Below are 24,440 nucleotides of genomic sequence, written 5' to 3' on the forward strand. Positions count from 1 at the left end.
CTCCTCACAAATGGAGCCCGTGCACCCAAAATCCATCGCTAATGGTACAACCCCGCACCTGCCTCCACACCACCATTCCGTCGGACCTTCCACACCTGGTTTGGTCGCGCCCAGCCTCTGCCATGGTCATCATACATTCACAACCCCCAAATTGCACCCCGATCCACAACAAATTGCCGCGCAACTATTCTCTCAAATTTGAAGTTGAGTCCTATACGCACTTAAAAGTGGCGTAGCACGAGTTGTTTCAATGTTTCGTAATATGGCATATCTGTGGATATGCCGTAATGAGCAACTACACATGGTACGCTACTGTCGAGAGCTTCTGCCTCTCCCCCCAATGGAGACGCCAAATCTGCTCCTTATTCTGCAGTCAACACACTCATCCAAATCCTTACTCTGTAGTCAACAAACTGAGCATTTGAGCTACTCCATGCCTTTTCTCCTCCACCTCCATATAGTACCCCCTTTCCCCATCGTCGCCAGTAGTCCTCCCCATCCAATGAAAGGTTCTACTACAATTTAGATGTAATGAGACACCATAAGCACCAGCAGTAACTCAATCTTGCTAAAGAATGTTCTTAAATTAAGCATGTCCTAATACACCAACTGCTAATTAATGGCCAACATAATTTATCCTCAGAAATACCTTGAATGTTTTGCACATGCGCACAGATTTGAGACTGCTTGTTTTGGGTGGCAGATGTTTCATATATATAAAAAAAGAACCATTAGTACCTTTAAATCTATTTCGCAGGTGCTGAAAAAAACGTCAAATATTTGGGTGCCTCACATTGTATCACAGTGACTACACTGAAACTACTTGTGTATAAACTTTGCTGTGCACAGCAAAAAAAAAAAAAGGGGGGGCGGGGGGGCAAATTTGACTTGATGTTTAATTTACATCTGAAAGTTTTGAACTTCTCAATGATTTAAAATGTGTTTAAGGTTTGATTGCTTCAAAGCATTACATTAATGCAGTCTAAAGCTACCTTCATCACACGTTGCTTCGATCCAATTTACAAGAAATCTTTTGCAAAAATAAAGAAAAAGCAAAGCTGACTCTCGGCAATGAGGCGTGTCATAACGAACGGCTCCGGAAGAATTTAGTCTACCCGAGTGTTCTTCAACACGCGTCAAAATAACACACCGGTTTTTTCGGGGCGAACCATCTAAGGAGGAGCTCGGGCTGTCAGTGTCTCCTGTCGTCACGGTAAATGATGTTGTCAAACAATGGTAAAAAAAACAAGTGTATAATTGATAAAACTGGTTCAAAATAAACTAACTGATTTAGACCAATTTAAAATACAGGAATAATCGGGTTTTAATAAGATTATTCAAATAAATTTCTTAAATTGCATCTCAAAATTGGTTTCATACGCCAGGCTTTCTCCTGTAAAGCATACTTTATAGCATGATGACGTGTGACATGAAGACAACTTATACACTCAGTCTGTCTCTCATTTAAATCCAGTTTAAATCCAGTTCAACGCAAGAGAGGGCGCCACCGCCTCAGCAAGCCCGTGATTGCTCCTCCCACCAGCACTTCTCCAGCATCCAATCAGCACATGCCGTGTAGCAAGAGAGAGTTACAATCTTTGAACACACTTGATCACTGGATGCTTCACCCCTCCCCAGGTTTCATGTTAATGGAGATGGCCCAGGATTTTTTTGTTTTTCACCTCCATTCTAAGTGTTTTGCGGAACATATCCTCGAGCATGCAACAAGCCCTACAGTCACTACAATCAATACGTATTCTACAAACGTTGCTTAGACTGGCATGAAATGAATTGTTGTCGAGTGAGTGCGAACTAGCCATGCCAATGAAGCCCCGCCATCCTTTTAGATATATATGTACACTGCATTTAAAAACGCTTGCATGTAGACTGATGGTAGCTATCTAGGAGGCCCTAGTATTTAAATTTACCTAGTATTGTGGTCTTGTTTAGCCCTTTTACAACGTCGATATTTTGTGGGCAGTACACAATGTAAAAAATATTAACTTTTTTACTGGTTCAAATAAATATGATGACTAAATTGATTACTTATGATGACCTAATTAAATTCATGTACCTTGGCCAACCGATATACAAAAAAGATAAATAAAAAGTCAATGGTTTCTGAAAGTTGGAATAACAGTGAGCCTAGATACTGTGTGGCAGGTTAGCTGAAAAACACAGAAAAAAAAAACAAACACGTGTCAGATCTTGCAAGCATGTACATTTATTCCATATTGATAACAATTGACTTTTACTCTGAGTAGACCGTTTCTAGAAAAACAACAAAACTAAAGTAAAAAATAGCATTGACAGCCCAAAGTTCACACTGTTAAAATCCGTCAAAAGGCAATTGCCGTCTTATCTACACCGTATGGACAAAAGAAACACAAAGGCAGTGTTGTCTGCTGCTTGGAATAGCAAACGTCATACAACTATTGTTCCCAAATATCACATGACACAGCTATCACATGGCAGGTCATGACAGACTTGCAGTTTTCTTCCCATAACACTGCACGTTTCAAGCATAAGCCCCCACTGAGAGCCTTTAAATCACAGGTAGTACAATTACAGCCTGCCAGCAACCAGCCAAGCTTTCGTGTGGCCTAGATAAGGAACATAATTAATTCAGTGCTCTGAGGAACAAAAAAGAAACATGCAACATGACTGGAACATGATGGGTTGTGTGAGGCAGTGTCTACAAAATGGCAGACGTCCGGCAGAAAGTGAGAATATCCCTGGCACGGTCTCCAGAAATCTTTGTTCGCTCTTGAATTTCTTCGGCCGAGCTAAAAGAAAACACGCACAAAGTATAAGACAAGTGTGCTAGTGTCACACTATAATAAAGATTGTATTTAAAGGAGCCATGAAGAGAAAATGCAAGTTGGTTTTATTCGAAAGATTTCGTGTTTTATAGTTCCCCCAGCGCTTGTCCGGATACAAACGGTGCTTTATTCACTGAGAAATTAAACAATTTAGGTTAAAATTTTGATTTTCCCGCTCAATCGTGCGTTTTCGTGGTCCCAAGTGACATCACAGGAACTATAGTGTACTCAGGAACCGACCGCTCTGCAGCCTAGAGTACCTTCATTCACGCATCCGCCGTACAGGGTAGAGACACGTAACACTGGCGCCGCCATGTTCGGTTGCTCGCTCGCCACCGAAGCAAGTCATTGTGTCAAAACCGCGCTAAAATTATCGCCGCAACGCGGTTTACTGAAGAAGTTTGAATCATATTGTCTGTTTCGCGTTGCTAGGTCTCGTGGGAAACGAAAAGAATAACGCGTTGAGCCCGTTGGCCCAATTGCGGCGGCACGGGACCGTTCAAAAATTGTCTCCACCCTGTACAGCGGTGTTGGTTTGTTCCCGCGTTTCTTTACGTTCCGTAACCTAGATGGCGCCACCATACCGTGGCAAGCGTTTGGTTTGTTTTTGCCCGCATTTAAACCTGGCTTGTTTTTGTTCTGGGAGAAAATATTCGTTCCCTGAAACAGTGCTCGCTCGACAAATGGGGTCATGTAAGACACCGTTGCTTGCGTCAATCGGCCAGTGTCGTCTGCGACAACCCCAAGCCCCGTAGTGCTGTGCAGCTAAACCAAAGCATGCTGTGCGCAGTACGAACAGCAGAACGCATCAGTACTTCTATGTTTACATGTGCTTTCGTAACTTCCACTGTTTGTCCCATCATTCTTATTGCTTTGTAAAAAATGTGCCCTAAATTTAAGCGCAAATCGCTCGTTCGTCTAGTTTGTAAGCTCTACCTAATTTGCGTCTGCTTCTGACAGCCTCCGCCAATCGCAGAGCTTAGCCCATGTGACATCACAGGTTCTGTTGCGGGAAATGAGCTGGTGGGTCGCATGACTATTCCCGTTTTTCCTAATTATGTAGCTTATTTGAGCGAAGTTTACGTTAAAAGTGGTGTCAGTATGATTCTAACGAGACAATCTTTTGAATGAACCAAACTTGTGTTTTCTCTTCATGGCTCCTTTAAGAGCAACTAACTTGATAAAGTCACGTGAAGAAGCAGATTTTGGGCAATGTCCTAACACGGAACACCCCCAACCACCCTCTGGTTACACCCCTGGCACCCAGGTGAACCAGTTATTGCTTTTTTTTTTTTCGTTCACAAACTACACTCAATTGTTTTTTATTAGCACTTATGGTGCTGCCTACACAACCAACAACAAAGTGACTTACCAATTTCATCGAGTTCCTTTATCATTTCCTCACACCATCACCGTAAATCAATAAACACAGTAACAGTAGACGTGCACATCTGCTCTCTTCTCCAAAATGAGAGAGAGACCTTTACGTACCTGTTCACGAGGGCTCGCACAGAGGGGTACGCGGAGGCCAGACTGAGTGCTGTCGCCAGACTGACCATCGGGAATGCGAGGTAGAACTGCACAAGCTGGGAGAAATCAAAAAAAAAAAAAAGAAGGCACTAAGAAGAAGAAGAAGAAGCAGGGAATGCGCATATACTCTAGCGCACACCCAGAGGTCACCACAGCCCACCTGATTCCTCTCCCGCAGGCAGTCAGCTGAAGCAAGTGCCATGCCCTTCTGGTGCTCTCTCCTGGCCAGTGCGAGAACCAGTTCCGCACTGTTTCCTGGGGACAGCGAGAGAGAGAGGAATAAAAGCAACACCACACGCTTAGCACATGACAACTGCCCCAGCACCATCAAATTGGCTCAACACCCAATGTACCTGCTGGCAGCCAAAGCAGAATACTAGGCGTACCTAAAGTACACTACGCTAGGAGGCAGAAGCCGAAAAGCGGCACAGCGATGGAGGACAATAGCTCAACTTCATTTGACTGCAGGCCTGCTTACATTAGACTCCATTAGTAGCACTGAAATGTGCTGCAGGCTAAAGATTCTTTAACAAAGCCTGTAGGCATATGAAGAGCTGACACAGAGCCCACATAAGAAAATATAGTTTTACTATTATGCTGATACCACAGAACTGGGCAAATTTCACTTTAGGGCTACAATCTAAAGTATGATTAAAATGCCTTTACTGAAGAAAAGAAAGATTAAATTCAGGTTTCAATTTAAAGGGTCAGTGAAGTGAGTTATATAACTTCATAGCCTTAAAAAACGAGCACCTAGAATTCACAGGGCTTGTTCATACCAATATCATCGCAATCTTCGAACAAATAACGGAGATATGAAAGAAAACGTGTGAAGCAGTCGCGACCCCCTAAGCCAATTTCCCGCAACTTTTCTATGACGTCACGGAACCTTGTGTGTGCAATTGGCAGCCGCCTAACTGACCTGTCGCGACGACACATGACTGGACGTCTGCAATGGGGCCTCTTGTTCCATTTGACCGCATCACTTGAATGCTAACGTGCAGTTAACGCACTGAAAATTATGTTTTATGGTTGGCCCTTATGACGTCATTCGTGCTCATAACACGTCACTGTGGCGCAAAATTTGAAAGCTTTTAAATACTTCTTGCTTTTTTTTTTTTTCGTTAAAAAAACCTCTTTTGTGGCTGTAATGGAGCTGAGTGAGATACTGAATCCTAGTTCTTTCAAATTAAACGAAGTTGTATTTTCTCTTCATGGCTCCTTTAAACTGCACAATGCAGCCACAAACAGTGTTTAGACGAATCGACCCCAGATCAAGTTGTATCAGACCACAGGGCTTTCAGTTCACAAAGAAGCAGTGTGAATCTCTTCTGTTGTTGCGTAGCCCATCCCACTGTGATGCCAATTATTCACATTTCTATGCCCTGTTCAACCTTGGTAGTGTCTTTCAATTCGGTCATGTGGGTGGTCATATTTAAATGCAATGCAGAGCGTAATAAAAAATGCAGAGCGTAATCAAAGTCAGCTGACACAGCTGTGCTAAGCAATTAGGCCAATAAGTAGCTAGAAAAACATTTAAATTGTTTAGGCAACTGATATTAGAGAAGACATTATTAAAAGGTACAATTATGTTTCGTTAATTTAATGAGACGGTGAGGCCTACAAGAAAGAAAGAAAATGAGATACATTGCTTAAAAACTGAGGTTGTTTGTGTTTTTTTTTTCTTTTTTAATGACACGCATGCCACGGAATGATTTTGATAGGACAATCTCAAAAGTAAGCTTATAAAAGAGAAACAAATGCGAGCTAAGCACACAACTTTTTTGCTCGGTGTGTATAGGCAGACTTTGGTTCATAACCAAAATGTCGCAAAAGCAATTTAAAAATTTTGCCCGAAATTCCCCCCCCCCCCCCCCCCCCCCTTTTATTTGCACTGGAGGTGGTTTCACTTCACTGACAATTCAGGAAACTCGTTTGTAAAAAAAGCCAATGAACCTACAGCCTACTGATGGTCAAACACGTGCATTTGTGGACTAAGCGCGGATATGTATATCAACGTCGTTACCACCCCTCCCACGGGGGGTGGGACATAATGGACTAACGAAACCGGAATTTTCTTTTCCAAGTGTCTTGTATAGCTGAAAAGTGTATTAGCCCAATATGTACCCCACTGAACCAACTGAACTGAGTAGTTAAAGTACCAAAACAAAAAGCAGTTCCACTTTTCAGTACGACAGACGACTGTAAGAGTAAACAAGCGTCACTGCTTAGGTCTTGTTTACCTTGAGACTGGGAGAAGAGCACCTTGGCGTGGGTGGACGTGAGGTAGGCCAGCATCAGGTCAAAGTGCTTCGTCCGCTTGCTGAAAAACAAAACAAAGCAAAGCAAACACAAATAGTTACAATGAGAAACGATAAAAAAAAAAACTCAGAAATTAAAGAGAAAATGAGAGGTAGTACGGTGTTAACCCGATTTAGTGAGGGAGCATTATTGCATACAGGGAGAATTTGGCAGCGAGGTGTAGCCTTGAACATGCAGCATTGATATGGCATCTGAGGGTGAAGCTCGTATTGGGCTTCCTCGATTTCTGGCCCCGAATTGCCCACCGACTGTGGGCGACCAATCCTGCGGTGTCCATTTCCACCATGAGGGAAACGGAATTTCCACTCTTCCACACTACCGTTTTTCCACTCTTGGATCACGAGTCTGAGTTACCAAACTTGTCTCAGAACTTTGTGCGTTCTTTCCCTTTCAAGATGGCTCGCTCCAGTCCGACCTGATTGAAGAAGCCCCCGACAACATGGAGTGACAGCATCGCTACGAGGGAATTATTTCACTCCAAAAACATACCACAAAATTTTTGCTGCCACCACTGAAAATTGCTGTGTGTCCAATGTAATGTTTGTAACCACTGCTGTTACAGGTTGGTTCGATGAACGTACTGTCTGGGGCGACTATAATATAAAAAAAAAGACGCACAAATTGTCAGAATTCAGGACTACACAAAGGTAATGTGATATTCCCTGTTGGTTAAAACAGCTATAAAACAATGTACTGTACTACATCTACAAATTTTGGCATGATTTCTTAATTTTACAGTTCAGGTATTGCACCCAATGGCATTGGGGTACACTTCTGGTAGCCTACAATCTTTCACCCTTCCCCCAATGGACAGTTGAGAAACTGCCAATCAAACAGTTCAAGGTACTCTTTCTGTTGCCGATAAAGCGCTTGCTCTCTCACGCAAAAACATGCACAACTAGAGCTTGATGATGCAGCCTCTTCAACGGTGCACTTCTCTCCTTAGCCCCGAAACCAGAGTAACACCCTTCAAACCGATCGCGTTTCCTTGCTTTTGAGAAGCCGTAGACGCTACGTCACCGTACCACACTGTAGAAATTATAGCTGGCACTGAACATCGCAGAACCTTCGTGTGACTGTCACCAATCCCTTCAGACAGCACGTGTCACTGGAGTGCTCTATCTATGAACAACACTGGAACCTAGTTTCCACTCAAAGTCTTTCAACTCAACCCAACCCCATTGTGATAGCACCTCACAATTTCCAATTCTGCTTCTCCGGCCGTCACGGAAAGCTTGCTTTCACTACGCTGCCAAACACCATGGCCACGCTCACGACGGCCAGCCCTAACGACAACAAAGAAAACGCCAACCGACAGGTTTTGTTGCACTCTGGCAGAGAAGACAAAGTTTTCCTTGCATGTTTCTCTCTCAGCCACGGAGCAAGAACACACACACACACAGGAGGTGAAACATCCATTGCAGTTTGCGCAGGCGAGCAGCCAGATAACGTCGTAATGAAAAGCGACATGGACTAACAAAGCTTCACAGCTGTGACAGCGAAGGGGATGATAGCGGTACCTGATGGACGAGATGATAGCGATCACACCACGTTTCAGCTACCCAGCCATATGCCAATCGAGGTGTTCACGGTTTCTTCTCCCGCAACAGATGCCCCTAGTTTAACCTGCGCCAAGTCCTTGTGACATTATCTAGCCACCCCGTGCTTGCAGTCAATCAAACAGCGAATGCTGTAAAAGGCCTGAAATGTCATTGAAACATGAAAGTTTCTTGCCACCCCTTCTATGTAGATGCCTGTGCTTTCTCTTCCTGTCTCTCTTCCCAACCATCTTGCTCCTCTTACGATAAACAGGGTGGAGGTCTGCTCAAGTGAGTTCAATTTTCCCACTCTCCACTGCTCGTGTGTCATCTATTGGAACTTCTCGTTACTGTTGGACTTGGCATGCTGCCACGAGGGCTAGGCTTGGGCGTGGGCTCTTTCTGTATTTCTGGGTCAAAACATTATTTTCAACACGTATTTTTTTTTTTTCATTTGCTACTGCAAATATCAAGCGCACGTCCATTTCCAATTAAAAGAACAGTGCCTAGTACGAGTTATGTATTGATGTTTTGTCTAAAATGTGTCTCACGTTTTCTTTTTGCCCAACAATGTTGACAGGTATGAAGTGTGCTACAAGATCCAGTAGTAGTTTCGGAAATGCTTTGCCTAGACCGGTGTCTTGCTCAAGAGTTCTTTCAACTTTTGGCTGGGCGGCTGAGTCAAGAGAGGGGCAGACAGAGACCAAGATTTTCTGGTTTAAGTGGCCCAAGAAAGACCACCGCCTTTAAAGGAGTGTGCGTAGGTGTGGCTCACAAGGGTCGCTCGCCGGGCTTGACCCTCTGGCCGCTCTCGAGCAGGACGCAGGGTCGGTCGTAGAGGTCGAACAGCTGCCGCACCTCGTCCACCAGGCGGCCGCTGTTCTGCGGGCTGCCAAAGTCGGCCAGGGACCGGCGCAGGACGCAGCACCTGCGGCCCAGCACCAGGTTGCCCACGGGCAGGGAGCACACTTCCACCTGCACACCCTTCGAGGCACGCAGTGTTGACACCAGCACCTGCACAATGGCAGGGGAGGAAGGAAGAAGAGGAAATAGAAGGCATGAGCATAAAGAAAACTGCGGTTGATTGCTCTGTCATAGGAATCTGCATAGCCTGGAAGTGAAACGTGCAGCGGAATCTGCAGCGACAGGAGCATGATTTGCAGGTCAGCAGCTGTATTGTGGGTGTGCATGGCGAGCGACGTCCTCCTGGCGGGTTGCTTCGGCAATGGTGCGACCACTTCGGACCTGCTCTGAGGCATGCATGGTAGACAGTTGTGTTGCGATGAGCTCAGCTTGTGGAACACAAGAGGCAGAGTTCGTAGCTTGAGCTATAAACACGCGAATGCGTTCCGCTCCCGCTGGCATTTATCTTCGCACCAAATCAGTCACCTTCGCGGCATTCGCAGAACACTGTGGTCATTGCTTTTTGCGGAGCATCATGCAACAGTTTTCTTACATGGGGCGTGCCATTGCGCTGAGAAATGACGCAGCTTATGCTGCCCCATCGAGGTGCCGACTGTCGGCGCTCGTTGACATCATGATGCACTACTTCACTTTACCTCTCCTAGACGGCAGCATTATCGGTGTCAATGGAACTTTTCTGCCGTTTCTCCTGTGTTCGTTGTACTGGTGCCATTTCCGTGACGGATATGACAGTCAATGAAATCTTGGTGTATCCCGGCATGAAACAATTGCGTTAAAAACTTTCTTAAATTTCGGTCGCAATTAAAACCCGTTGTGCCATGGTGGAAGATAGGTTGAAGCCAAGTACCGGTATCACGGTGCTCTTGAACCATTCCACACCGTTCCTATCAGGCTTAGTTGGCCAGTAAACGTGGCCGCTGACAACTGCGACAGTCCTGGGTTCTAGCCTTCCCCTTGAAAGCATCAAAACGTATGCTAACCAGACATGGACCCATTCGTAAGATTCTGTCCGCCTGTTAATGCGTGTTTGTCAGCTCACTGAAACTTGGAGGCCTGCCAAGAAAATTCCCCATCCACACGATGTGGAAATGGGAATTGCGGAAACCTGCTTCCGTTGTGCGCCGGGCCTTGTCGGTGGCACTCGCTGGTCATGCTTGTCCTCTTCACATCACATGCCATGCCGAAATCCAACCATCCATTAGGTTGACAAGGAGAGCTACACGACGTCGCCACAAGAATACACAGAGACATGGGGTGAACTCTCCTCGAGTGGGGACTCAATCAGGAGACAGCAATGCGAGCAGCAGCTAAGGGACTCTCTCTTCCCTTCCAGCCTTGACCCGATTTCGTCTACCATTAGAGATCGAGCTGAACTGCTTCAGTCGCCTGACCCACGCGGGACCCCTTGAACGAGGAGGGAACATTGCGGAGGTTTTGACAATAAACTCTCTTCAGGATTTGTATCGGTTGCCTGTCTTTTGCCTGCAAGATACAATTTGTGGTAAGTGAACACGGCTTCACTTTCTTCACCCCACAAAAGACACATGCAGTGCTTTTCTCCAGCAGAAAAAAAACACCAGAAACGGGACATCGGATCACTTTATCCCTCTTGCCCCGGCATATCTGCAGTGTCGATTCTACCTGCTTTTCGTGCCACATAGCTTGGAGAAGACTTTCTTACTCGGAGTTCTGCCCCTTCACAACTGTTGTCTGTCAGTAACGGCATGTCCCCCTGCAACCTTTGCCTGACTAAGCAATGAAGACTATCTTAAGGAAGTACATTAAAAGGAGCAACTTCAAGGTAAGTTTTGTGGCAACATCAAGTCATTATTAGTGGTGGGACAAAAACATGGCACATGTCTGCAAAGGCAGCTGCAACGGCATTTTTAAAGTCCTGACTCCATGCGGTTGTTGAGATAATGGCTTCATTCTCACGGAATGTCCCTTCTGCAATCATATGGGACGCAGATGCTTCGTACCATAATTACCGTAAAGTTGGTCCTTGAGCAGAGTTATTTGTCAAAAAGTGCATTAATGCCGGAACAAGGTGAGAAAGAACAGTGCAATGCTTACCGTCGCCGACGCAATTTCCCTGGTGTCCACTACAATTGTGATGGCACTGTCAGCCTGAACCTGAAATGGAACAAATAGCGTCACCATGGTGCTGCATCTTATGCACCACAAAACTATTGAATAACAAGGAACTGCTTGAAAGGCCCAGAAGGCCTCTCACACCTGTTCTGCGCAGATGACACGAAAAGCCCGGAAAAAAAAAAAGAAAGCAAAGTGCAATTGCGATGAAAAAACTGGCGGAAGTGTACCAAGCATGATTTCGCCAAAGAATGAAAGTGAAAAGTACCGCGTAAACTTTAGAGCGTTCGCAAGTCGGTTGGTGCTTCAACACATGCATGGCAAACTGCTCAAACTGATGCAGAGGTCCAAGAAGCCATGCAAGACGGTGTGACTCCCCAACCCCTTGTCCTCCCTCTGTAAAAGCTCGCCTCGACCAAAAGTTTGCCAAATTTCTCCCGCTGTCATCACTCTACTATTGAATGTGAGGGTGGCGACTTCCAACTGCCTCTATGCTGCACACCCGGTGTGGTGAAGATTTTTTTCTTGCCCCATTTATCAAAGTACCTACTATAATACCCTCCTCCTTATCTCCTCTGCTGTTCTGTTCCCTCTATTCCCTCCTACTCGCTTCTATTCATATTTCCTCCGTCCTATTCCTGTTGCCTATTCCTTTCTTCTGGTCCATTCCATTGGTATCCTAGCTTTTGCTGCTGGCACAGGCCCCATCCCTGTTACCTACTCTCGGCATCATATGACCTGCCAAACTACCCTTCCTTCTGCCAAACTACCCTTCCCTCTCTCCGATTTGAACCAGAACGTCCTCCAAATGCAATTTTTCTTCCTAATCTCCTTTGTCAGCCTGAACATTCAACCCATTTCTCAATCACCTTTCTTTCCATGGCTCTTCCCTCTCATTTCAATCATCATCATCATCATCATCATCATCATCACCACCACCACCACCACCACCACCACCACCACCACCACCACCATCATCAGCAGCCTGTTCAGGCCCACTGCAGGGCGAAGGCCTCTCCCATTGACCTCCAATCGCTCCTGTCCTGCGCTGCTTGAGCCCACGATTTACCCACGAATTTCCTTATTTCGTCCTTCCAATGGATTACTGGCTTTTTTCCCCTCCTTCCAGACCAATCTGTTGAATCGTCCACCGGTTGTCGGTTCGCCTCGCTACATGGCCAGACCAAGTCCATTTTTTTTTTTCTGTACTTCAACTGATATCTTCTACTCTAGTTTTTTTTTCTCCGATCCAGGTAGCTCGGTTCCTATCCCTGAGTGTTACTCCTATCATTATTCGTTCCATGGCCTGTTGAGCCGACCTAAGTTTGCTTTCTGGTTGTTTACTAAGGCGCCAAGTTTCCGCTCCGTATGTCATCACCGGCAGTATGCACTGGTTGTAGATTTTTGCTTTGAGTGACCGAGGTAGCTTTCTTTTCATTATTTGGGAGTGCTTGCACTGTAGACTGCTCCCCAGCCCATACCTACTCTGCGCCGCATTTCTCTCTCGTGGTTCGGGTCAGCGCTAACAATCTCTCCGAGGTAGTTATATTCTGCTACTTTTTCTATCGTTTCATTACATGAGCTGAAGGGGGAGCTTTCGGCATGTTCATAATCATCATCACTTTTGATTTAGTCATATTTATCTTTAGCCCCACGGCCACGCTTTCTGACTGTAGTTCCATATTAAGCATTTTTTGTAGGTGTTCCGCAGACTCACTCAGCAAGACTATGTCATCTACAAACCTCAAATGGTTCAAGTATTCCCCGTTTATCCTTAATGCTATGTTTTTCCACTCAAGCTTCCCGAGTAACTCCTCCAGACATGCTGTGAATAGTTTTGGCAACAAGGTATGCCTGTGGTATGCCCTTTTGGATCAGGAATTTGTCGCTTTGTGAAGAATTACCCTGCCCGTATATCCTTCATGTGTCATCTAGAAGTCTTAGATAGGTCCTCTCTATTTCCTGGTCTTTTCATGCCTTTGAGATCCTTTCCTACTCCCTCTTGGTGTAGAAACGTTTTGCTACTTTTATTATCTCGTCTAAGTTGTGCGTAATGTTACCCTGCTCATCTCTGAGTGCTTACATCCTGCCTTTGCCGATGGCTAGCTTCCTCTTAGTTGCTTTTAAACTTCCCCCTATTTCCAGCGTTTCCTCGATCACTGCCGTGTTGTCGCTTGTTTTAGATCTGTTAATAAACTTCGACAGCTCTGCTAATTCGATTTAACCTGCCATACTCGACACTTCACGCTACTACGTTTTGCAATCAGTTCCTTCGTCTTCTTAGTTAGTTTTCCCGTTTGTTCCCTGCAAGTTGTTTCTCCCACAGCTGGTGCTGATGCACTGAGTGCTGTTGTTAGGTCCTCATTTAGCCTGTCAACACTACCCTCGCTCTCCTTGTTTAGTAGAAGTGCAACTTTGCTTTGGAGAGTTAAACTCCTCCATCCTGGCTCTGACGGACTCCATGCTGGGTTTCTTACTTTTCACAAGTTTCCTTCTTTCTATTATGCGATTAAGCCTTACTATGCATCTAACCCTCCTATGATCGCTGCTCCGAATCTTGCCTAGCACCTCCACATCCTGCACAATACCTGGGTTATTACTTAATAAAATGAAGTCAATTTCCTTTTTTGTTGATCCGTTGGAACTTTTCCATGTCCATTTCCTATTCTTTCGTTGTGGAAGAATGTGTTCGTCAACCTCAGGTTATTCCTCTGCGCAAATCCCGCCAGTGCATCTCCTCGCCTACTGCAACTGCCTGTTTCAAAGTTTCCCACTGACCGTTTCTCATATACGCTTCTCACCTACTTTTGCATTAAAGTCCCCAATCACAATTATAAACTGCATTGCTCCCTTCTTCATGGCTGACTCGACGTCGTCTCTGGGCCCATCACCGTAGCAAGCTGTTGGTGCATAAGCTTGTACTACGTATCCTTAACCTGTATCACTTGTTTAGCTTGCTCACACCGACTGCGACTCTTTCGTTAAAGCAGAACTCCTCCACAATTCTTGCTATTTTCTTATAAATTAGGAATCCCACCTGAGCTCTTCATTTATTGTTATTTTTTTTAGACCCTCGGTAGCACAGAATATGCCCGCTACTAAGCCTTATGAAACCTTCTCCTGTTCTTCTAACTTCACGTAACACTATAATGTTCCACTTAACGTCTGGGAGCTCCTGCAGTAGAACAGATAAGCTTCCTTTGCTAGAAAGGGTTCGCACGTTGTAGCTGCCAGGTTCAAGTTCCAAAGGGGGTTTGTCCGGACCCAGAGATTCTTAGCACCCTCAGCCGTGTGGCTCAGGCCTGACCGCCGCTGTGGTCGGGTGCTCAGATGCCTCGCAAAGTTTCAAGACAAAGTTCCTCCACTCAAAGAATGCCCCCACACTCATTGTTCAAATCCTAAGACGGAACCCCACCAATGTTTTAGGACTGTTCCTCTCCAACTCACCGAGGAGCCATGAAGAGAAAATACAACTTCGCTTAATTTGAAATAACTAGGATTCAGTATCTCACGCAGCTCCATTACAGCCACAAAAGATGTTTTTTTAACGTAAAAAAAAAGGATGAAGTATTTAAAAACTTTCAAATTTTGCACCACAGTGACGTTTTATGAGCAAGAATGACGTCATACGGGCCAACAATAAAACATCATTTTCAGTGCGTTAACTGCACGTTAGCATTCAAGTGATGCGGTCAAATGGAACTAGTGGCCCCATTACAGACGTCCGGTCATGTGTCGTTGCAACAGGTCATTTAAGCGGCCGCCAATCGCACAAACAAGGTTCTGTGACGTCATAGAAAAGTTGCGGGAAATTGGCTAGGGGGTCGCGACTGCTTCACACGTTTTCTTTAGTATCTCCGCTATTTGTTCGAAGATTGCGATGATATTGGTATCATTGTTATCGGGACTAAGCAGTCTTTCTAATAAACCCAACTTGTATTTTGTCTTCATGGCTCCTTTAACCATGCTGAAATCTCCAATGTGTGATTGTATCACCTGCCAAACAACATTACTTTAATCTTCCAAAAACAGTAAAGCCTACCTGCGGTCTGGCAGGTGATTGACAAGTGGGTGATGACCCCGCAGACGGCAGACTTTTATCCAAGAGTCCAGCCATGTGGGCCCGTCGGAACTCCTCCTGCCGGATCTTCTGGAGTCGCAGCCGTTCTTCCCTGGACATCTGTGAAGCCACAATGGCCGGCGAGTCGGCTGGCCGATTTCCGGGCAGGCTAGCTGCCGCGCAGCTCGACACGTCAGTTGCGACCACACGCGTGGGAGGACTGTTTTTCAGGCCTGTTCGGTTAACGGGCTGTTCCCAATGCCTCTTGCCAGCAATGCGGTCACCAACGCTCGCTGTCGTCGTCGGGCTCTTCACGCTCTCGATGTAGCACGATTCATCTTCACTGGAAAGAACGCATACTCTCCTCTTCCGCTGCCTCGTCTTCATCTGGAAGCGCACGGGGGACTCCTCTTCCTCCTCCTAACGGATAAGCAAAGCAACCCAAAAAGAAGATAACATCAGTGGAAAAGAAAATTAAGAATTCTTGTTGCCAAAGCAACGTGCCACTTTTTTTGCACGTGCATGCGGCCGGTAGGCTGTATTTCCGAGATGTTTTTAGATCTTTGCTGCAAATTAAGTATTGGCCGTACATTGCGTGAAACTTAGTCATTCTAATTGTCAAATGTGGTATCGTAATTCATCCAAATGTACACGCATAAGGACAGGAGTTGCAGCCGTCTTTCAGGGCTGTAGTTTTCCAATGGTAGGTAGAACGGTGGCATTACAAAACACTTCCACAGTCTGCTACAAAGTATCCATTGATTGTAGGGTTTAACACGCCGACGCAACAAAGGGGATGGAGGCACGCCGTAGTGGAGGGCTCCAGATTAATTTTGACCACGTGGGGATCTTTAACGTGCGCCGAAATCTCGTACACACAAGCGTTTTTGCTTTTTGCCTTAAAAAAAAATAAAACGCTTGTGTGTACGAGATTTTGGCGCACGTTAAAGATCCCTAGGTGGTCAAAATTAATCCGGAGCTCTCCACTACAGCGCACCTCATCCCCTTTGCTGCGTCGGCGTGTTAAGCTACTATGCCAAGAAATGTGTACAACTGTTTTAAAACACGCATACACGAATGCAAGTTGAAATACGCCTCACCAATTATGCCTCAAGAAAACCATGAAACCTGCACTAAATAAATAAAAACCGATCGTAAGAAGCCAGGGCTGCTACTCACATAACATTTACCCCCACCAACTGATTATGAACATAAAAAAGATTGTCTGAAATCTAGAGGGTGGACAAAGCGGTACAATTTATTCAACGAAGACACTATTGTACGCCTTGCTGAAAGAAGCCATTCCACACAACAGCAGCTGCAGGTCAGTTTCATTGGGCCTTTGCCAATCCTCTTTTGAAAGCATATAAAATTTTCACCTTCAGGGAAAGGTATTACAGATTAACATTAAATGATGGCCTGATATCATTTATTTGATTGGCTGGCTGGTTCCTTTGGTATGTGCTACTCAATGCATTTATGAATGCTAGGGCATGTCCAACTAAGCTACTGCATATATGACAACTTGACGTATGCCACTATCATGAAAGTAGCAACCAGCTGCAATGCTCCCCCCCTTACCCCCCGCAGCACAAGTTCAGCATTACACCATTTTTCAGCTGTGAGCACTGATCTCAAACACTTGCCGCTGTTCGAACACTTCACAGTAGAACTTGCAAACAACACTGGGCAATTATTCGTAAACAAACAAGCCGACAAACACGTCAAGAGCCACAAGCTTCACCTTTTCAGATGCCGAGGAACTGGAACGGTGCAACGCGGACTGATCGTCACTGCCGACGCAGAAACTGTCCTGAATGTAGTCGGCTTCATCGTCCGACACAGCCTGTGAAAACACCTCAGAGTATCGAACACGATTTGTGTGACCTATCTTGAACTTGGCAACACCGACCGGGCTGCGAACAGTGCGGAGGTAGATGCTCTTGTTTGGGGCTGCAAAAGAGAAAAAGAGAAGCGACACATATTTCCCCCGAGGTCACAGATTTCTGATCAAACCTATCAAGTTCTGTGTCTGCGACAGTAACTACGTCACTCACATGTGTTGCTCTGTGTCAGAAAGACGACATTCCCGATGTTTTAGAGATGTGCTTGGGCAGCTGTTATCTATATTTGTGTGTGGGGTTGTTGTTATCTATGGAGGAAACATGGCAGTCGGTTACTCTAGCTGCTAAGGTGTGCCTAATTGAGCATTCTAATTCGACGCAACATAAAACGACATTTAGGAGGCTTTGTGTTTGAAATGTAAAAGCCCAACGTTAAAACATTTTTGCTCAATTAGTGGTTATCAATTCACACGAGAGACTAACGGCCCCCTTCCACTAAAACCACATCTACACTACTACTTGACGCGCTATGCGATAATTGGTCTATGTCTGTAATAGTAGTGCCTGGCGAGGTTAATTTGGCGGTTAATCTCGACCCTGGTGGCAAAGATAAAGAGAACGTACGCACCTTGGGTCTGATCGTCAATGAAACTTTCGTCCAGCTGATCGAGGCTGCTGTTCTCAGATTCGTCAGACGAATTGATCACGTCCGCCGACACGTTCGCTTCCTGCTCAATAAAGTCGTTCCTGTTCTTCTTCTGCACGACACGAACAATGCAAAAAGTGTCAGACAGACGTAGAGGTGGCCTCCAATGGCCGCAGACGTTTGCTCACCGAGCTCTTTTTTCTCGAGTTTCCGTCTGTTGGGCTGGCACTCGGCTCTGTCAGCAACGAGAAAAGAGAAGCAAATCTGGTTAGTTGAGCATACTCAGGAAAGCTTCAATCTTTCAAGCAAGATACACTTGAAGGCACAGAACAGTAACAACAACAAAAGAACAAAGTGGAGCACTCACTTCGCTTACTAGCTTCAGCTCGGGGCGTATTCCGCTGCGTTTGTTGTTGTTTCCTGCCAGTGTGCACTTGAAAGTCATCGTCGCTGTCGCCGACCTTGCTCAAGGCCCTTCGCTGAAAATGGGGCATTTTCAAACTTTTGTTTACCAACGATAAGAATCTTTCTTAAAAGTTGAGCATGTCTTCTGGTCCAGGACTTAACTACAACATAACGGCAGGTCCAGCATAGCGCCACTCAAGCACATCCCAGCATTTTGTGCCAACACTCCCAGAGCGCACTGCTGCCTTAAATCCGTTCCACCCACTCTAAAACAACAGCAAGCCTTCAGCCTAATGTTCGCTGTCGCGAGGCATTAGTTTTTATGCATTGTGCATTCATTTTCACTAGATACTAGATACTAGCTGTGCTTCGGTGCTTCTGAAATTGCTCAGCAACCCAGCCATTTTAAAGTAATTTGAGTGGTGGTTCAAGCTTTCAATGCTTCTGCTCCATAGCACTTCAGGTGACCGCTGCTGCTGTTGTAAGAGCTTTCCCTCCCAATTCCCCACATACCCGAATGGCAAGTGGTGATGGCTCGGACGTTGACGACCCGGACGAAAGCTGCCGCTGACGTGGCCTCTTCCTTCTCAGGCGAATGGGGCTGTCTTCGTCTGGAATGCCACAATGTGTGAATCGAGTGCAAAGAAAATGATGTACCTCACACTGTTAGCTAAAACACCTCACCAAAGATACTGTCAGCTGTTCAAAAAAAAAAAAAAGTGGAGATTTATTTAAAGGACCCATTAGACAGAATAAAACAATGTTTTGTTCAACAAATTTGGCGTTTTACAGTAGCTGTTGAATCCCCTGCTGGGGTATGCGCAGTCAACATCACTATCATCATCCTGTACATAATCCTGTCATTAAAAACTTAGAACCCAGTTCCGGTAAGCCATGACACCGTACCCTGCTGCCTGTCTCCTCTTCCCTTAACAGTAGCCTCAGTGCTTGTCCGGCAGCCAGCAATTCTCCATTCACTGAGAAATGTAACCATTACAGATAAAGTTTGAGCCCTCCCGCTGCATTGTATGTCTTGCGGCATCAGCCAAAGATGGGCATCCTTAATTCACCAGTCCTGGATAGTCCGCGGGCAGTCCAAGGACTGCTATTGGGGTGGACATCCCATAGGATTACACAAGAAAGCCAAGTACCAGATCGTGTCCCTAGCAGTCCACAGACGATGCAGGATGGATAAATGAGGAGGCCCGATGCATTAGAGGGACGTGCTTAAAGCAGATAGTTAGTATGTCAACTTCATGTAGCATCCAAACACAGCTGCCCAACAGGAACTGAAACTGAGGCTAAATAATTTCAAATACACCTATCGCCAGGATTCACCTGCTTCACTTTCGCCCATAAGCTTAGACTTGAATTTGACGATTTCAAGCCCAGTTGAACAATACATGCAGCTAAAAGCACAAGCAGCTGGAGTTTTAGTGTGCAAGGGTGGTTTGGAAAACGACAAGCCCACCATGGGTGAACGCTGAGGTGGCAGTACCACGCACGCAGATATCACAGCCTTGTCAGCCCCATCGTGATGGGCGAACAAGGATTGGCACAACTTAGCATGCGCATAGCTTGCTCAAACTGAACAGCGGCGGACTCAGTCGCCGTTAGTGGTTGTGAGCTCCAATGTAAGCTCCATGTGTATAGACTACTGCTCCCTTGGAAAACTGTCGTGCCCAGTCCGACATGCCAGCGGTACAACATATCTGACACAGCAGCAGCACAGTGGGAACGCATCTTCAAAATGCGCCCTTTGGTTACTGATGGACTGCTCAGTTGGCAGAGCGATGCCTCTTGGCCACCGCTCTCACGCTCCAGTTACTTCCGATCGGACCTGTATGTGTTGCATTTTCCTATGGTTCATAGTAATCATTTTGTGAAACTTTGGCTAAGACTCGACAAATGAGGACACACAAGTGGTAGTGTCGCTTATGCCTGCAAGGTAATGAGCTAGTGCAAGTAATTTGCAAAGGAAGCTTCACTAGCGAGCATTTCTTCATACTGTGAAACCAACGCAAAGCCTAAAGCAACAAAAGCAGGGTTCGTACAGGCTTCAAAAGCAAAAATTCAAGGGTTTTTAAGGACTTTCTAGGACCAGAAAACACATTTTTAAGGTCCCCATCTAATGTTTATCTGGGATTATTTATAACTTTTCCAACACAATTCAAAAGTTTTTTATTGCAGAATACGTAAGCACACTTTAGATAGGTGCTAACGGGTTTGTAAATGCTCCCCCAGCTTTATTTTTTATTTCATGGCTGGTATTTAGAGGTTTTTCTTTTTCTATTGCGTTTGCTGAGGCTGTTTGATTTCAAAACTTAGTTAATGTTGCCTGCATCTTCTGCTTTGTCAGCAAGAGTATCAGCTGAAATTAAATCTGCAAGTGTTGCTGCAAGGCAGGATGAACTATGTACACATCCACCATTTGCACGTAAAAGCAAACGCAGGCGGAGCGTATGAGGCACAGCAAACAGGCAATGAGCATGCGTCCACAGACTAGATGGAAGTACAATGGAAGATGCAAGATAAAGAACAGAAGCTGGCTTTCACTGGATTGTACCGTGACATGGATTGGATTGACAAGTGCCTGCTCCCAATGTTGCCTTGTAATAATGAAAACCCACCAAACTTGTAATTTCACGCAATACACTGAAACTTGATTGTTACAATGTTTCTTTACATTTGTTAACACCTAAAATCCACGACAAACACATTAAGTTCTTGTGAAAAGACAGGGCCACTGATTCTCTCCGGAAAAATCAAGGGTTTTCAAGGACCATTTAAAAATTCCAGGACTTTCCAGGCCTTGAAAGTGGCACTTTTAAATTCAAGGGTTTTCAAGGTTTTCAAGGACCTGTGCGAACCCTGAAGAGGACCACAGGGTGACTATTGGACTTACAGCTAGAAGGTTTGCTGGACACAGCACACGTATTATTACTAATAAAAACCAAAAATCCCAACACAGCAATGGTACAAGTGCACAAAAGAATGTAAAGGTCAGTGCATGCACCAACGCTGCTAGTTACACTGCACAAAAAAAAGATTGCTCATACAAAAAAAGTCAGCTGTCATCCTAGGTGATGCTTTGAAATGCTTCAAGCTGGAGGTTTTTACATTGTACGTAGTTCTGTTACGACTGTTTTTAATTAACTTGTTCCTAAGAGAACTTTCCATTGTTATTTGAGTGATCAGCACATGCCTTGCCCACAGCACAGAGTGCACAGCTAATGGCAATGCTATTCTGGAACACATTCTGTCCAGCTGCCGCACTGGACAGAATGTGTTCCAGCAGAAGCACTTCAAGTTCTACCTTGGAAGCATCTGTTCCAAAACTCTTTCTTAAAACTGGGGCAGCTTTTTGTCACCTATCAAGGTGTTTAAGAAAATATAACTGCAATATTTTACATTATCGAAATGTGCAGTAATGGTGCCTGGCCAGCTTCAGTACATTGCTGGTGCAACGAAAAAGCAGGTGCAGAGCTTAACCACCTGAAACATGATGGAGATCAGGTGTTCATTTCACTTGCCTCACTAGCTCAAGCTTACCTGAGCTGACGTCCTTTTTTGCCTTGCTTGCTGTGGACACCATAGGCTTGACTAGAGCAACAGGCACGTTCCGTGACTGCGTCATGCTACTTGAAGACAGCGTCGTGGGCAACATCGCCTCCCGCTTCCTCCGCAACTGCGTCAATGTCTCTGCCGGTGGAGCAGGTCCGTCCGCACTGTCTTCCGAGTCGAAGCCACTCCAATCAACTGTGATCTCAAACGATCGCCGTTTGGAATCCGATGTTTCATTCAGCTGGGCGTTCGAAAGTGCCGCAGATAAGTTTCGTGCGCTACTTTGATCGAGCGCCGTTCTCGTGCGCATCGACAACTCATTCCTGCTGTCCTGCAAGACGGAGCGGCCCTTTGCGTCTGTTGTCTCCACGGACCTCTCATTCGATGTATCACCCACTTTCAAGACACTTCTGCTGGTCTCAACAAGCTTCCTAATTGACAGGCTTTTGACGCGGCTTACGGGCCGAGCAGTGTCTTTCGAAGCGTTTGCGCTTGCCGACAACTGTTGACTCACGGGCGGCAGACTAGTTCGACTTGTCGCAGGACTTCTAGAAGTAGATTTGGGAGCAGACTTGTGCTTGTTCGTCGCGGGCGGCGAAGTGCGACAAAAAACAGAATCGTCATTCTTCCAGGCTGCTTCGACGACAGAGTTTTCTTCGATGAAATTGCACAGCTCGGTGATGCCCATCTCCTGGTTGCTGCCACCGCTTGCCTTTTCATCGGTGGATGCGTCATTGTCACCCTCTGAGGCCTCTCCGAAGAGTTCCACGTCACTGTCACCAGGGATGTTCCAGTCAGTATTTGTGGGGTCTGGCTTGGCTGGTTTCCTGATGGGTGATGGCTCGCCTAGTGTGCTAGAGCCATTAGCAGTGACACCGAAAGGCTTAGCTGGGCCCAACGTCGTCGGACGTGCACTCCGACAAGGAGTTGAGTGGACGGGAGGTTGATGCTTCTGCGAGGGAATGATGATTGGACTCGATGCCCTTCGTCCAGCATCGTTTAGCTGCGGAAACGGTTCAAAAATAAAAAAGTGAAATAGGTTGCCATTCCGTACGTTACAAGAAACAAAAAATTAGTGCAGACACACAGTACCACAAGGAAGTCCACGGCCTAAAGATGCGATCAAACAAGACCCAAAGTAACAAATTCGTGTAATTATCACACTTTCTTTGCATACCTTTCTAACACTTTTTTACAGAAACGATATGGCCAGATGGGCAAGCAAGTTGTGTGACCTAGGTGAATAATTGATTAGGTAAATTTTCACGCTTTAAATCGTTTTTGAAGTCTAACTGGTGCGTGAGGAGCATTGCAAAACCCTGCCCGGATGCTTAATTAAGAAAAGATTTGGTTGCAAGCAGCAGAGGCCTAGCTCTCTGTACATTAGCCAAGCCTTTGAAACATTTCTTGCTAGAGCAAGAAATCACTGTTGTAAGATATTGATAACAAACACCAAAACTGGCCATGGCAAAGATTTGAGAAATTACCTTAAAGGCCAACTGCGATCAAAATTTTCCTTGTCCAAATTTGATCTAAGTGGGTTGTTTACAATAAAAATCACCATGGCGAAGTTCTAGGCCCATTACCCTCATAGCCCAATGACTGTAAGTGTTCGAGAATTTCTGTTGCCGACGGTTGCACCTGGGGGAGAGTCGCCGAAACAAGTTCCGAGTGGCCTGTGACGAACAAGATAAACCTGTCTCATGTAGCTCGAGCTTTGCCGGCAATTTTCATGGCATTCTGCCGGGGGGAGGGATGCATTTGCTGGAGTTCCTTTTGCTACACTGCCGCACTGAACGCGTGCCGGCATCACGTTTTAAAACTAACCACAGAGGTAGCAACATCCGCCATTTTTTCAATGCAACAAAAGAGACTGCAAGCCACAGAGTTTCGTACTAATACATACTATATGGAAATTTGTCGCTGCAGTCGCGGGCCGCCGTGGGCGGCGCCATTGCCGCTAGCGACATTCCTCGCCTACTTGGCTTAGCTAGCCATACGGCTTCTTTTTTGTCTTGAAGCCAAAATCAACAAAAAAGGGTAATATTTTTTTCTTGTTCATCGTTCCTGAAGCTTCCAGTACATAATCAGTGACAAATTAATCTTTCTGGGGATTCTATTTTATAAAAATAAAACAAATTTTATGAACCTTCTGCAGTAATATTGTTGCTTTTTTGCAGCCAGGGCCAACTTTTCAGCCTGTTCATGAGCCATGCCAAGGACAAGTGGTACGTGCCTGGCCAGAACATGACGGAACGCTAGCCGAAGCGTGGCTCCCCTAGATAGTGGCGCCAGATTTCCCTCTAGTATGTATTAGTATGAAACTCTATGCTACAAGCCTACAAACTATACGCGCACTTGTAAGGCTTCGAAGTAAGCAAAACTTTAGTTTTGCTCAAAAATAATGTTCTCGTAAAAATAGCGCACAATGCGCATTTGCCTGTGCATCTACCATTCCTATTGGATCTGTCAAAGAAAAAAAGACCGTTTATAAATCCTTGACCACTTGCACGTGTGTGCAATACTATTTGCTGAATTTGGACTGACCCAATGCCTCCTCCACCTCTTAGACCTCTCCAAAACTTTGACTGCCTAACGTGAGCTAATCAATGTACGGGCATAAACAATTGTACAATTTTTCCTTGCCTTGCTTGTGGCAACAAATGTATAAGCACCAAAACTGGCTGCCGTCTT

At 45.5% G+C, this 24,440-nt stretch overlaps 1 protein-coding gene across 2 annotated transcripts in view; it reads right to left on the bottom strand.

Annotated features, from left to right (window-relative positions):
* Positions 1-2,208: 2,208 nt before the first annotated feature.
* Positions 2,209-24,440, bottom strand: part of Fancm (FA complementation group M) — a 56,284-nt gene continuing 34,052 nt past the window's right edge. Inside the window, exons 15-27 of one of the 2 annotated variants that reach the window (XM_077680277.1) lie at positions 21,735-22,749; positions 18,696-18,793; positions 18,145-18,256; positions 17,966-18,012; positions 17,760-17,889; positions 17,032-17,240; positions 15,270-15,707; positions 11,210-11,269; positions 8,988-9,226; positions 6,596-6,675; positions 4,513-4,607; positions 4,314-4,408; positions 2,209-2,786 (exon numbers count right to left, since the gene is read on the bottom strand). In XM_077680277.1, the coding sequence (XP_077536403.1) occupies positions 2,696-2,786; positions 4,314-4,408; positions 4,513-4,607; positions 6,596-6,675; positions 8,988-9,226; positions 11,210-11,269; positions 15,270-15,707; positions 17,032-17,240; positions 17,760-17,889; positions 17,966-18,012; positions 18,145-18,256; positions 18,696-18,793; positions 21,735-22,749 (2,709 nt within the window). In that variant the 3' untranslated portion in view covers positions 2,209-2,695. The remainder of the gene's footprint in view (positions 2,787-4,313; positions 4,409-4,512; positions 4,608-6,595; positions 6,676-8,987; positions 9,227-11,209; positions 11,270-15,269; positions 15,708-17,031; positions 17,241-17,759; positions 17,890-17,965; positions 18,013-18,144; positions 18,257-18,695; positions 18,794-21,734; positions 22,750-24,440) is intronic. The other variant, XM_077680276.1, reaches the window with a different exon arrangement.

This window comes from Haemaphysalis longicornis, unplaced genomic scaffold (assembly GCF_048455015.1).
Source record: "Haemaphysalis longicornis isolate Haplotype H1 unplaced genomic scaffold, Haemaphysalis longicornis Haplotype H1 scaffold_8, whole genome shotgun sequence".
Classification (NCBI taxonomy): Eukaryota; Metazoa; Arthropoda; class Arachnida; order Ixodida; family Ixodidae; genus Haemaphysalis; species Haemaphysalis longicornis.